Source organism: Pimephales promelas, chromosome 6 (assembly GCF_988280905.1).
Source record: "Pimephales promelas chromosome 6, fPimPro1.hap1.1, whole genome shotgun sequence".
Lineage (NCBI taxonomy): Eukaryota > Metazoa > Chordata > Actinopteri > Cypriniformes > Leuciscidae > Pimephales > Pimephales promelas.
Window position 1 is genome coordinate 36839767 of NC_142774.1, and position 14929 is coordinate 36854695.

Below are 14929 nucleotides of genomic sequence, written 5' to 3' on the forward strand. Positions count from 1 at the left end.
CTTTTTTCCTTAACCGGAAGCACGTGAGCGAGACACACGTGCAATGGACCAATGGGGTACCAACATCCTTGGTGTCACAAGAAGAGAATATCCAATAGAATTTTACAATCTTATGCAAATGGATGGATTTCCAAGACCAAATACACTGGCGAACGGGAAATCCACACTAATGAGGACTGGATGTTTCTGGATCGGGATTGGCTTTTGACAGAAACGATCTGATACTGCTGCCAGATAATTCATTATTTTAGTTGCTCGTTGTATTTTTGTCAAAACTAGACACTAATAACATCGAGAATAGCTTTTTTTTTTCTGGTAGATAGACGATAGACGGAGCTAGTGAAAGAAAACAGCGAGCCTATTTGACCAAGATTATTATTCTTTGAGACAATTAAATAAATAATGGTTAAGAAGCAAAAATTACCATAAATGAAATAGATTGATGGATAATATTAATATTAAAGTTTGCTATCATATGTCAAAACATTATAAGGTCGGCCTATAATTCACCCAATTATCGTAATTACAAAGCAACAGAGAAGACCGTTTTTATAGCCCTATTGGCTACTTTGGCTATTTACTTATTTTTCAGTCGAAACGTTTGACACTGTCAAAAGTGGACATTCAATTGCAATTGCTAGCCTACCTTAAGCCTGACCCATAATTCAACACACCTTTGCTGGTGTAACCTAGCCATTAATGCAGCCATATTAAATTATTTTAATATTATATTAATATTTTGGTTTGAATGAAAGCGTGTTAATTAGGTAAATAAATCGCATTCGGGTTACATTTATAAAATAATGGACTCGCATGATCCTTAAAATGATGCACAAATGGATGGCCACATCAAGGAAATGTGGCAGCAACCGTGTTTAGTTAAAACGAAAAAAGAATAACTCACAACATAAAAGCAGGACGTGTTAATAACAAGAAGGCTAAATGGTTGAAAGTTTCACCAATTACGCAAAATAATACGCCAAGCAGGAACGCACGCACACAAAACATTTAGTAAAATAATAAGCGCAAACACGGAATTTTAGTAGCCCACATGCAGCATTTATTCATTTAAAACCGGTTGGGTTGAAATCTTTATTCGAAAAGCTCGAGTGGGTACTTAATAAATTTCTAATTAGGACACTATCAATATGCTATTTGAGCCAAGTAGCCATTGTGAGGCACGCTCCTTTTCAGGCGGTAAATTAGCACTCCAGCTCTTATCTCGGCTGCATGCGACGTCTTGAGAGGGGCTGCAAAAGATAATTTATAGGTTTTAATTAGCGCCCATTCCGCCTGATCAGCTTGGCGTTCATCACTAGCGAGTGAATAAAAGCCGGTCAAAAGCACTGTCACTAGCCGCTGGCAGGGCGCTTTATCAAGGTAAGCAGGGCCGTATTACATGAGGTGTAGAGGCGACGTAATTTCCCCAGTGCTGATAAAGCCCGTTGAATAATGCCGGAGTCATCTGAGACACCATTTACTGAAATGACTTTATTGACGACTTAACGTCGGTAATTCATTTTACCCTTCACGAATCGGACCTGGATTGGGTACAGTAATGGGATGATGAATGTGGCAACGGGCCGCACCTCGTATTATTGAATATAATACACACGCCCTTCTCTAAATGTCTCGAAAATCATGTAAAAATCGAAGTTGTAACTATTTTAATTTCATTATGGACAGGTTGAAATATTGTCCGATCTTGAATAGCTGTTGCAATGATAGTTCACAGGATATTTAATTACTCTACATAAATATAGGCGCTCATAGCGAGAACCTGACAACAACACAATAGGATATTGGGTAAAAAAAAATCATATAAATATTCCATATAAAAATCCATATACAAACTTATCCACATGGATCTGAAAACGCAACGAAATTACATTACAGGTGCACAAATCGTCAATGATTTTTCCATTGACGAACCCAATTTTGAAATGAACCCATTTTCATCCCATGTGTGTTTTCTGGATTGCTTTAGTTGTGCTTTTCAGAATTGTTTCAGCCAATTAGCTAACAGCATAATTGCCTTGATTAAACTATGAAAAATCCACCGCTGCCTACAAGAATAACTAGACCTTGTCGAGCAAAATAAATCAATGTGAAACGCCGCCAGTCGCATTCACTGTTTCAAATGAACACTTTCACTAAAAGGGATGTTTTACTTAGGACATGTTTTCCCGCAAAGAAAATGTGAGCAGAAGCTCTCAGCTTTCCACTTCAAATCAAAGAAAAAGACAAACAAAATATTAACAATGATTAAAAAGACAAAAATACTTTTAGTTAATTTCCTCCTATAAGAGCAAATGTCTAATTGTCTTTTCAGATGTTGATTGTAAGGCTAAAATATTTCGAAATACTTATAAATCTTCCTGTTAGATGTTTGATCACGATATGACGTTCAAATACAAGTTGAGAGTTTCTTGTTAGTGCTTCATCTTCTTTTGTTATTCGTTCTGCTTCAGTGCATTAGGCTATTTACTGTTACGGACATTCAGTTAGCCTATTTTCATTGTTTAACTTCAGTTTTACAAAACAGGTTGCTTGAACTTTACTTTGTCATAAAAATCAAAATTTCAAGAAGTGCAGTTTAGGCACCTGTTCACAATAGCTATAACGAATTCAATTTAAGCGCATTATTTTGTAGCTCACGTCAGCAAATCTGCCGCCGCTATTATTCATGTTGCATACGGGGTTTACATGACGTTGCCATATGGTATACACACATTTCACCTATAGGTGAAAATACCTTTTTAATTATTCTAGACTAATTTAAATATTAGATTGGCATGACTTAATCACAAGCGATCTACATAAAAGTGACAAAGACTATTCTTTTGTCTAAAAGCCAGATTTAAATGATGTTGTCCTTATGATTCCATTCCTTTTTGTGTGTGAGTGTAATTTCCCATGCTAATAATTTCATTTTAATCTAGGCCTATAGTTTACTGTGTAGGCCTATGTATAAAAACAGAGGTAATTCATTGAACAACGGGCCAGCTGCATGTGAGCCGAAAGGTGTCGTTTTTTTCAAGCTGGTTTATATTTTGCAATTACTCGAACGCCTCCCAATGGATGTTCTGTGTAGGGTAGAGTGGGTAGCCTATACAGTCCTTAAGGACAGTGTAATTTTTTTCTGTGAAACAAAAGTTAAATGTGTCAAGAGTTATCCTAGTTAATGACATAAATTATAAAGCGAGTATGAAAAATGTTCAGAGTTTTCATGTTATTAGGTTTATAAATAAATAAATAAATAAATAAATGGAGGCGTTTTGCCCTACAGGAGGTTTGATTGAAAAACAAAGGATGTGTTGTTCAGAACATAACTCATAGTGGTAATTATGATAGTGGGAAGCGATGCCCCCTGGGGGCGTTTTACCCCTCAGACTAACGTTAAGTTATATGTTAGAAAAAATAATTGTCATTCTTAAAATATAATTAGGCCAACATTTTTCTTAAATAACATGTAGCCTACTCCCTGACAGGCCCCTTTATTCACATATCATAGCTGTTATGATGATGATGTCAACAAAAACAACAACTTTAAAACACATTTTTTCCTTACTGCTAAAAATTAGATCACTTAACATGAAGACCTTTTTCTCTTAGATAGGCTAGCCACGTCCCCAGTGTGCTTCACGGCGAATGCATTACTTAATAGACATGATCAAGGCACGAGGATATTGAAGTCTTGGTCAATAAGTAGCACTAGCAGATAAACGAATAAAACAACGGCCAAAGAACAGCAAGTTCTTCGGGATAATATAGCATAGAGTGAATCTTTTTAAGTTGAGAGAATTCGGTCGAAAACGGTTTACGAGAATAGCCTAAGCCTAGCTATAAACGGTCCACTGCAACAAATGTGTCGGGCTGAGAGAAGATGGTTGACACAACACAAAAAGCAAAACAAACAGAAGTTCTCAATTTCCGAACCTTTCCGAACCTTCATGTCCGAGAAGCGTGATATCGTCATTCAACATTGGCATTTGGCGAAACTTGGCTGCCATCTTGTGGTCAAAGGAGTAACACCCATATGTGTTGCAGCCTAGTACCATCATGTTAGGCTAAATAAAATATTCATTGACAAATTATGTAAAACACATTTTATATAAATATAAAACAGTTTCATTTACGACATAATCTCTTAAATAAAGATAGAGCTCTCATAGTCTACTTGATTAATGACGTTAGCGCGTTTGGGAGGGGTTAAGTCTCATCTTGCAGTAGCTTTATTTGACCAGCAGGTGTCAGGGTAGTGTTGTTTTATTAGGCTATGTTTTTGACAAAGACCAAGCTCATGTTGGGGAAGATATCATAAGAAAAATCCTTTTATTTTAAAAGGTTCAGTTAAAACTGTTTTTAATAACTGATCGTCATAAAGGTGGTATGAAGATAGCTTGTGAGTCAAATATCAAGCTTTGTCAACGTTAAACAGTGAATTGGCAGCCTATAGGAAAAGTGCATGCAAGAAGGGAAATAAATTAATCATTAAAATGATTATTAAAGTTTTAACAAAATTCCTTTCAATGGTTAATTTTAGAGATCTATAAAGCCTGGAACACACTTTAAGAAGAAATATTGGTATGCTTTTTATTGTATTTATTGCAATTTATGATACTATTTGGAAAAATGCATTTTTACATGGATTTAGTAGGAGTTAGCACCTCATGCATCAATCTATCTATCTATCTATCTATCTATCTATCTATCTATCTATCTATCTATCTATCTATCTATCTATCTATCTATCTATCTATCTATCTATCTATCTATCTATCTATCTATCTATCTATCTATCTGTCTGTCTGTCTGTCTGTCTGTCTGTCTGTCTGTCTGTCTGTCTGTCTCTCTGTCTATCTATCTATCTATCTATCTATCTATCTATCTATCTATCTATCTATCTATCTATCTATCTATCTATCTATCTATCTATCTATCTATCTATCTATCTGTCTGTCTGTCTGTCTGTCTGTCTGTCTGTCTGTCTGTCTCTCTGTCTGTCTGTCTGTCTGTCTGTCTGTCTGTCTGTCTAGGAGTCATGACTCGGTCGGTGGTGATTCGGTTCATTCAACGAACCGTCCAAAATGATTCTCTACGGGCTTCTCGTTTACGCTCCACGCCAGTTGATGGCAGTAATCGGTGTAACCAAGTGCCGATTGTCACAACGTAGGGAAAAAAAATAAGAAGTTGCATTCTGGGATCTGAGAACAGCCACCCTCCATCTTGCTTTTTTACCATACAAGATAAATGGTGCCATGCAGTTAAGCAATCACGTTCTTATTAAACAATTTATTTCCAAATGAGAGTTTCGTCTTCAAGATTATTGTCATGCAGTCGGGACTGATTCCTTAAGTGTGTAATTTGGGGCTTGTTTGTAAGACGACCAGGAGCTTGTACTCCTGTCCGATGCTTTAGAGGTGTTCAGTGTTCTGGTTACTGCTAGTGCTACTGAACTCTAACGGCGTTTGAAATGGGTCGTTCGCGGAGCCGCAGCTCTTCCCGCTCCAAGCACTCCAAAAACAGTAAGCACAGTAAAAAGCGAAGCCGCTCTCGATCAAGGTCCCGGGACAAAGAGAGAAAGAGGCGCTCGAAGTCCCGAGAGTCCAAAAGGAGTCGGAAGAGAGAGTCGCGCTCCCGTTCCAAATCAAACACGGCCGCGGCTCGCCGGGAAAGAGAGAGAGCCGCCACGCCGCCGGAGAGAATCGATATTTTCGGCAGGGCGATAAGTAAGAGGAGTGCGGTAGACGAAAAGCAGAAGAAAGAGGAAGAAGAGAAGAGAGTCGAAATGGAAAGACAGAGGAGAATGTGAGTAACGTTACCCACACTTTCCAAAACGAAACCCTTCACGACAGTCGTGCTGTACAGTAACGTTAGACGTCACCTGAATAATGTCAGCCATACGAAGATACAAAAGTACTGTGGAGGTACCATAAAGCGAAGAAAGCTACCGTGCTTTTATTTATTTTTTTTTATCATCGTATTCTGGAAGTAGCATGCAAATACACCAATTTCAGTACAATTGTATTTACGTGGTAGTGTTTTCAGGCCACATTTAAAAGTACAAATTACCACTGTATCAAGGTACTGCCATCAATATTGCATTATATCAATTATACTTTAGCACACATTGCTTTTGCAAAGTATACCATGGTAAAACTGAGGTGTTTGTAAAAACGACGACACACTACCACAAAAACTCATCAATCTGCCAGGCTGGTTATTTAAATGAATCTGACATCAACTTTGGCCACATAATGGGTCAATGACATATAGAGCTTCAAAAAAGGTGTTTTAAAAAAAATATTTTCAAAACTGATGTAATACTTATTTTTGAGTCATGAACAATGTGTTTAAACATTGTCTTCAGTAGATAGATAAGATTTCAAAGAGTTCGAATTCATTTTTTGACTGTTTTTATTTCAGGTGGCACAACCAAATAGTTGTAAAGTCCTGACATGGAAAGAGTACCAAGTTACTTGAAATTAGCTTTTTTTTTTCCAGTATTTGAGTCGTACAAACCTTTTCACTCTGCCACAAGGATCAGTTGGGTCTTCTGGATGATGCTTAATCACATTTACTAGGGGTGTAATGAATGATACCCTCATGTCAAGATTTGCTACAAATCATGATTCTGAACTCACAATACAATATTATTGCGATACTCCAAGATGTATCAAAAAAAGGTTCAATTTAACATTACATTGTGGGTGTGGAAATGAATAGACTTGGACCAATGCACAGGACAATGGTGACACCAGAAATACTTTGAAGAATACATTGAATACTTTGGAGTTGTCGATTACCTGCCCTGCTTCATTTCATAATTAGCACTAAGTACATTTTCATTTTGTATTACTTACTGACTGTAATATCTTCTTCCCTAGTCGACAGCAGGAGATCGAGGAGCGGTTGATTGAGGAGGAGACGGCGAGGCGCGTAGAGGAACTTGTGGCCAAACGTGTGGAGGAGGAACTGGAAAAGCGAAAGGATGAAATTGAAAGAGAAGTGCTGCGACGGGTGGAGGAGGCTAAGCGCATCATGGAGAAGCAGTTGCTGGAGGAGTTGGAGAAACAGAGACATGCGGAGCTGGCCGCTCAGAAAGCTCGGGAGGTAACTTGCATGTGAACTGGCGGCACAGAATGTATGTGCTTACGAATGCTGGTTAAATGGGTAGGCTCCTGTAGTTTTGTTGGAATTGGATCTGTTTCACGCCACACACACACAAAAGCAACACATTTATGCATTTTATATTAACAGTAACTCAGAAATTATGTTTTTTTCTGTTTGGATCTGCAGTTTATTTGTGGATAAGCGACTTGTGTAAAGCCTGATGTTGCTTTCTTGGCATACTATATGAGTGTGTGGTGTAAAACAGGCCTTAAGGCTCTGATATACTCACAGCGAAGTTCTCTTTCATTCTCCGTTTAGGGGTAAAAAGAAGTATGAAATACCGTTGCAGTGTTAGCGAACATCCCGACGGCGCCCACACTGCTGAGAGCGACGATTAGATGAATATGTAAATATATGCTGCGCATTTTCCATCCAAAAACTAAATGAAGGCACAACAAAAATGACAGTATGGAGAGAACAGCTGCAGTTAAGAAACCATGTGATCTTAGCGACCAGGGGTGCGTTTCCTGAAGCATCGTTAGCTAACTATGGTCGCTCGCAAGTTCTGTCGTTATCAGCATAGTTCAAACAGTCCATGTTTCCCGAAAACGTAATTTCAACGAACATTCGCAAACAGCGTCGCAAAGTTGTGTCGTTTGAATGACAGCTTTCGACCTGTGGTTAGTGGCATAGTTACTATATTGCATCACATTTGGACGTGATAAATCCATATCTTGAGCAAAATAAGCAAGCTGACATTCAGTACAACCTGTGTCTTTTATTTAGAATACATACAAATGTAATTTACGTCTTTAAATTTTGTCGAGATTTAAAGCACCGTTTTTGGAAATAAAGCGAAATAACTGAGAAAACTTTCCTTAGATGCTGTCTTTATATCAAAAAATCTAGCACTAATTTGGTCTCAAACAGTTTCATTAAAATAAGTTATTACCCCACCTAGGGCTGTGAAGCGATTAATCGCATCCAAAATAAAAGTTTGTGTTTACATGATATATGTGTGTGTGTAGTGTGTTTTAATTATTTTGTAAATATAAATGCACACACATGCATGTATATATTTATGAAATATTTGCATATTATATATACTTTATATATATATATATGTATACAAAATTAATATTATACATAAATATAAATATTTGATATGACAATTTTTTCTTAAATATATACATGCATATGTGTGTATTTTTTATATATGAAATAATTATACACACTACACACATATATTATGTAAACACAAACTTTTATTTTGAATGCGATTAATCGTTTCACAGCCCTAACCCCACCACATGCATGACGTCATAAACTAACATGGTTGAACGACCACTTTGCGACAATATGGTTTCGGGAAACAGTCGTGACTAGCTAGTGGATTTCTTCAAACGATGCGGGAAACACGCCCCAGGATATGTATGCACCAGCTGTGCAATTCGGGACTCCGGTAAAGTCACGTCACGTTTATCTGTCTGTCACTTTATTCAATAGATTTCTTTAAAGCAAGCAGCTTTACAGTATCAAACATGAAAAAACTCTGTCTGTGTCGGTGTCGCTTTCAATTAGAAGTACAACTTCAGTTTCTTCTCTAAAGCAGCTCTCCAATGTTTAAATGTTTTTATTTGCAGTCATCTGACTTCAATTTTCCACATAAAAGAAAGCGGAACCTCAGATCACACCTACCTGTTACATAATTTCCATTGACCATTTGTAGTTTCAAGGCTTTTACCAGCTGAAGTGAAAGTGAACTACGTTTTGCCTGATTTTGTTAGAATTTACGTTCAGCTTGTTGTTGATTTCGCTTAAAGTATGTCAGGGCCTTTAGCCTAATTCCTCTCAAAATGAAGTGAAAATTATATTTTTTTTTAAAATTCAAATTGTAGCTCTAATCTTACGCACAACATAGTGGTATTGAGAATGACAGTTCTACCATTTTATTATCTTTAAATTTCATGTTTCACAGTTTTCTTGAACAAAACGGCTCATGCGCAACTCCTGCGAGTTCCATGAGCTTTGGTATTCGCCTGAACTTCACTATCCCTCTCCTCTCAGTTGTTTATGAATAGAAGTGATGAAAGTTATTCACGCTTCTGTTGGTCCTATACATCATTAAAGCTGACTGCTCCTCAGACGGCACTTCACTGTGTGGCCTTTTTTCTGAGAGTGAGATGTAAGTAGAGAAGTACCAAGAACACAGGTCAGTGGTTTGAAAGAAACTCCCTTGCGGATTGGTAGTGCAATCTATCAAAAAAAAAAAAAAAAAACGGATTCCCAATATGACCCTGACTCCTCTAGGAACTTTATTCGTGAGTGAAGGACAAGTTTACTGTAGGTTTATCCACGTCTGGTGAGCTGAATGTATCTTTATTATCTACTAATTTATGTTTACTCAAGCTTTGCCACTTATTTTTTGGGAATATTTATGATTTCTGCCACAACTCACATTAAAGTGGTTTGACTTTGCAGGAAGAAGAGAAATCAAAGCGTGAAGAACTGGAGAAAATTCTGGTGGAGAACAATCGCAAGATAGCAGATGCTCAAGCTAAACTGGTACGTGTGGTTTTGTCATGTTTCATTTCATAGAAAAGTTGAATTGCGTAGTTTAAACAATAGAACAAGTCAGTGAAACTTTTGTTTTTTTATTTAAAGATATCAGTTTTAAGTTTTAGCATGGATGCATTCAATTGATTACAAGTTATAATAATTGCAAAACATTATATTTCAAATAAATGCTGCTCAAATATCACACCAAATCAACATTAGAATGATTTTTGAAGGATCATGTGACACTGAAGACTCTAGTGATACTGCTGAAAATTCAGCTTTTCCATCACATAAATAGATTACATTTTAAAATATATGAAAATAGAAAAAAATTATTTTACATTATAATATTATCCCACAGTATTACTGTTTTCACTGCATTTTTGATCAAATAAATGCAACCTAGGTGAGAATAAGAGACTTAATTTAAAAACAATCTTACCGGACCCAAACTTTTGAGAAGTAGTGTATGTGATCGAAATTAAGGGCAGAGGAGCCATTTAGTTTGATGTTAAAATGCCCCTATTTTGCTATTTTAAAGTTTCCTAATTAGTGATCGACCAAAATTGATTTTTTTATAACCGATACGATTATTTGCATGTTTATGTGTCCGATAACTGATATGCAGGACCGATATTTATTTATTGTTATACTTATGTTTTTTGACACAGTTATTACAACACAAATGAACTGAACAAACCATTTTATTTATAACAATCACTCCCTCCTTCCATCCCTACTTTCAGTCATCTTATAAAACAAAACAAAAGTGTTGAAATTTAGCAGTCTTTCATGGTAAATTAAATCTTCAAATAACAATAAAAACATTTATATTATTACATTTATATAATTTATATGTAAATTATACATATAATTTATAAGCATCAGCAGCAACATTGTTAACAATAGGCAAAATAAAAGTTTAAAGTCTGTTTTCATATGGAGAAAATAATTGACAGTGGCGTCATATGCAGAAATGTAATTCATTTTAAACAGTTTGAGAAGGTTTATGTGCTGTTTAATTGGTTTAAAGCGTGAGGAATTATTTACTGGGTAATATTAATTTACTGAATAATATTAGCTGGAATATAACATTGTCAGGAAAGTAACAAACAAAACAGCATATACATCAATCCATTTTCTAACTAGTATGTTATGAATTATTAATAATATTTTTGTCTGTCTAAATCATAAAATGCTTTCTGACAAAGTGCTGTTTATCTATGCATTTACACAATTACACAGTTAACTTTAACTTAATGTGTGTGTGTTCACACCAAACACGAATAGAGCGTCAAATACGCGTCTAGTTAGACGCTTGAATCTTCTGCTCGATTTCAAAATTTTCAAATTGCGCGGAAGACGTTCGCGGCAAACGCGCCGCCCAATTCGTGTCATTCGCGACGTCCGGCGGAAATGATGCGTCTATTCACGTCTTTACATTGACTTTGTATGTAATCTAAAAAAAGCAGAAACGAACCATATACATACCCTATATTGGATATTAACATCCAATGGTGTAAATTGTGGCAGCAGCTTCAGGTCGGTAGTTCAAGGCATTGTTGTTTATCTTCACTTCCGAGGTTCTTCCCACCGGAGCTGTGTGAAGTCACCGCGTATAGGGCACTTTAACAATCAAACCTGTGTTATGCTTGCTGCACAAACTTGGGTCATGTTCAGAATTTTCAATAAACTGTTCTTTGTGTCAAGCACCTTGAACTAGCACTCTATATGTCCCCTGCTCTGTGGCCATGTGGAACATTAATGTTGCGTAAGCACTGCTTGACATGTTTTGTTTTGTGGAGTTCTCTTTCTTAACAGAGCAGCCTTTTAGAAAAAGGGAGATACATTTAGATACAAAGCAGAGCTTATATAAGGGATCATGTCAGTTACAAGCCATTAAGGTTAAGAGCAACACTTAAAAGTGAACTGACAAAAACTGTCCCTTTCACAAAATTTGGTTTGTCATAAACGACTAAATATTGCAAATGATATAGTATTCGAAGTTAAACAGAGTTGGTAAAGCACTTTTGTACATTATATCAAACGTCACAGAGCTCAGAACAATTGCTTGAAGCTTTTAATTAAAGTATGGGACTTGTAAGTGCATTATGCATGAAAAGTGTAGTCTTGAATGTTTTTAATATTTTATACATCTTTATTTTTTTAACAAATATAACTGCAAAAAGTATATTGCATGGACTATAAACCAAGATATTGTGACACCATTCCAAGGTATGGCGATGCTGTTGACGGTTATGTGTCAGCCAATATTAAGTTAGCATTAGGGCTGTCAGGAGATCAGATTTTTCACTACACTATTGTCGTGGCCAAAAGAATTCACAATAACGATATCTATTGAAATCTTGAAAAAAAAGGAATGCTATTGGTCAAATTCATCTTTATTTATTTATTGAAGAATCAAACCATTGCATGCAAAAGGAACTATTACACCTTCAGTGAACTGATGTTGCATAAATTATATAGTTTTATAGTATTCTACAGTGATAAAGCTATGTCGATTGGCATTACATTTTTTACACTGTAAAAACTAATATGCTTTATCTAATCAAAAAAATTGTGGCAACAGATTACAAGCAATATTAATAATTCAATTTAACACATTAGAATTGAGTAATAATTCATCAAATTAATTCCTGAAAAGTTAACCATTTAAAATGAGTAAAACCTAAAAAATGTGAACTAAAAAAAAAACCTTACATTTAAGTCACCATTATGGTGATCAGTGTTTGTTTTAAAATGAAGGTTTTCTCTTTCAGTGATTCTGCTTGTTAACATCAGGTGTCTTCAATGTTGGCAATATAAAATAAAGAGTTCTTAATTAATCTTTGATGTCTGTCTGTTATTCAGATATTTTTGTTTAATTTTTTGGTGTAAACTTTACTCCTTTTAAGGAATAATTTGATTAATTATTTCTCAATTCTAATTTGTTCAATTTAATTAATAATATTGTTTGTTATCTGTTGCTACAATTTTATTGATTAGAAAAAGCGCATTCATTTTTACAGTGTAATGCTCAAATCGTCCTTAAAATGGGTAAAAATAGAAAAGAAAATACTGCTCTCTAAAGATATTTAAAGTAAACGTACGATAATCCATAAATCACACATTTGGACTAAAAGCCCCAATGGCTGTAAATTTAATAAAATACTTTCTGAATATTCTGTGTTTCAGCAGGTTAATGTAACATTTCCCATTTCCGGACTAGCAAAATAATTGCAATTTACTGTCTGTACAGTGGCCAAATCTGCAAGATAACAGAGCTGGTTGGTTGTATTGCCCACCTTTTGTGCTCAGTGTTGTTTCGCAAATCCTGCAGACTGAGGTGATTGAGTCATTTTGGAGTGCGGGGAGAGTGTCTGTCATGTCTGAGGACATGCTTTTGCATGAAAGTAGCACACTGTAGTGTCTACTTGTGTTTTATGACAGTTGGCACCCAGTGTTAAGGTGCAATACCGCCACCTACTGACGGGTTGTCAAACAGATTCAGGCGCTTGATTATTTATGTCATCATGTGTGTACCATTAATTTGAAATATTATGTTTTCGCCAATACTGGTATATTGCATCATCACTAATTAACATGATATCAATATTACATTTTTTAAATACCAGTATATTGCACTTGTTTATATTTCTCTCCTAATAAACACCTTTTTCTGTCCTACAGGCAGAGGAACAACTACGAATAGTTGAAGAGCAGAGAAAAATACACGAGGAGCGTATGAAGTTGGAACAAGAGCGACAGAAACAGCAGAAAGAGGAACAGAAGATCATTTTGGGGAAAGGGAAGTCGAGGCCTAAACTGTCTTTCTCTTTCAAGGCCACTGAGTGATGAAAACAATGTGGCCAGGATTCCTCCAGACTTTCTCCAGACCACCTCTCCATGTGAGGCATTTGTGCTGACACGCAGGTTCTTCTTCATAGGTCTTGTGTGGTGTGTTTCAAATTCTCAGAACAACGGGAACAATCAGATTTCCTCACGGTTTCTCTCCCCCATTTTACCTGTCTGTTTTGTATTGCTGACTCCTTGTATAGATTACCTCCACTTGTCCTCCTTGTAGTATCTGCAAACACATTTGGTGCATTGCCACGGGTAGGGTAAAAAACAAGGACCGGCCTCACCTGCTCTCTTATCCCAAATGCACGTTATGGTTTCCGGTGTCACGAATTCAAGACCTCAACAGATATTCCTGGCTGATTCGATTGAAGTATTTTTATTTTTTTTAATAGTTTATTCATAGTATAAAGTAATTAGAATGAAAGATTGGTTGGGAAATTGCTTGAACTGGAAGTCCATCCCTCTATTTTGAATGGCACTGACCACTATGATTTAAATGGTAACCAGTCCAAGAAGCATCATAAAACAAGAGTAACCTCCTTTTATCATTTTTACGCGCTCATTCATAATTGTACATTCAAGAGGTAAGGTGATGCTGTAATAAACGGTATCTGGTCGTTGCATGTCATTGAGCTTCTTATATGTTTGTGATGAGATGCTTTTAGAGGTGATTGAGTGAAAGGTTGCTGATTGGCCAGAATTTGTGTTTGTGGTCTGGTTAAATATTCGACCCAGTTAACAAGGATATGTCAAGAATCTCCAATAAATCCATTAATGTGTCGTGTTTCTGATATCTATTTGCATATTTGTATTGACTTGTGTAGTTAATCAGGATTAGATTAAACAATACATAAAAAATTGCAAGTATCTAAAATCAAATAGGATTAAAGGGATAGTTGGCCAATCGAAAAAATGAATTCTGTCATTCACTCGCTGTTGTTGCAAATATTATTAGTTTCTTTCTCCTGCTGAACACACACACACAATGATATTTTGAATATGGGTAACCAAACATTTGTTCTTCATATAAGTCAATGAACTGTTTGGTTACCCATATTCTTTAAAATCTATACTATGTTCAGCAGAAGAAACAAATCCATTCATAGATTGAGTAAACCATGACACAATTTTCATTTTTGGTTGACCTATCCCTTTAATATTCCCTTAATTGCTTGATGCTTACCATCAGAAAAAATAGCGTTTCGAGATATCAAAGAATCTGGAAGACGAGGGATCAACTAGACTAAGTAGGTTAACATTTTGACGTCAGGATGTCAACACATCACCAAATGCTATCAAATCTGCAGCCTAATTAATAGTTTGTTTGACACCTCTGTTATTTCGGCAGAAGCCCAAAGCGCAAATACACAATTGATTCACGCTCGAGCGCAGA

General features: G+C 36.1%; 1 protein-coding gene across 1 annotated transcript; it reads left to right on the forward strand.

Moving 5' to 3' along the window:
- Positions 1–5223: 5223 nt before the first annotated feature.
- arglu1b (arginine and glutamate rich 1b) lies at positions 5224–14329 on the forward strand. Its single transcript, XM_039657473.2, has 4 exons — positions 5224–5811; positions 6891–7116; positions 9598–9681; positions 13366–14329. Exons 1-4 carry the CDS (start codon positions 5477–5479, stop codon positions 13528–13530), a joined length of 810 nt encoding a protein of 269 aa, XP_039513407.1. The 5' UTR covers positions 5224–5476; the 3' UTR covers positions 13531–14329.
- Positions 14330–14929: the final 600 nt, after the last annotated feature.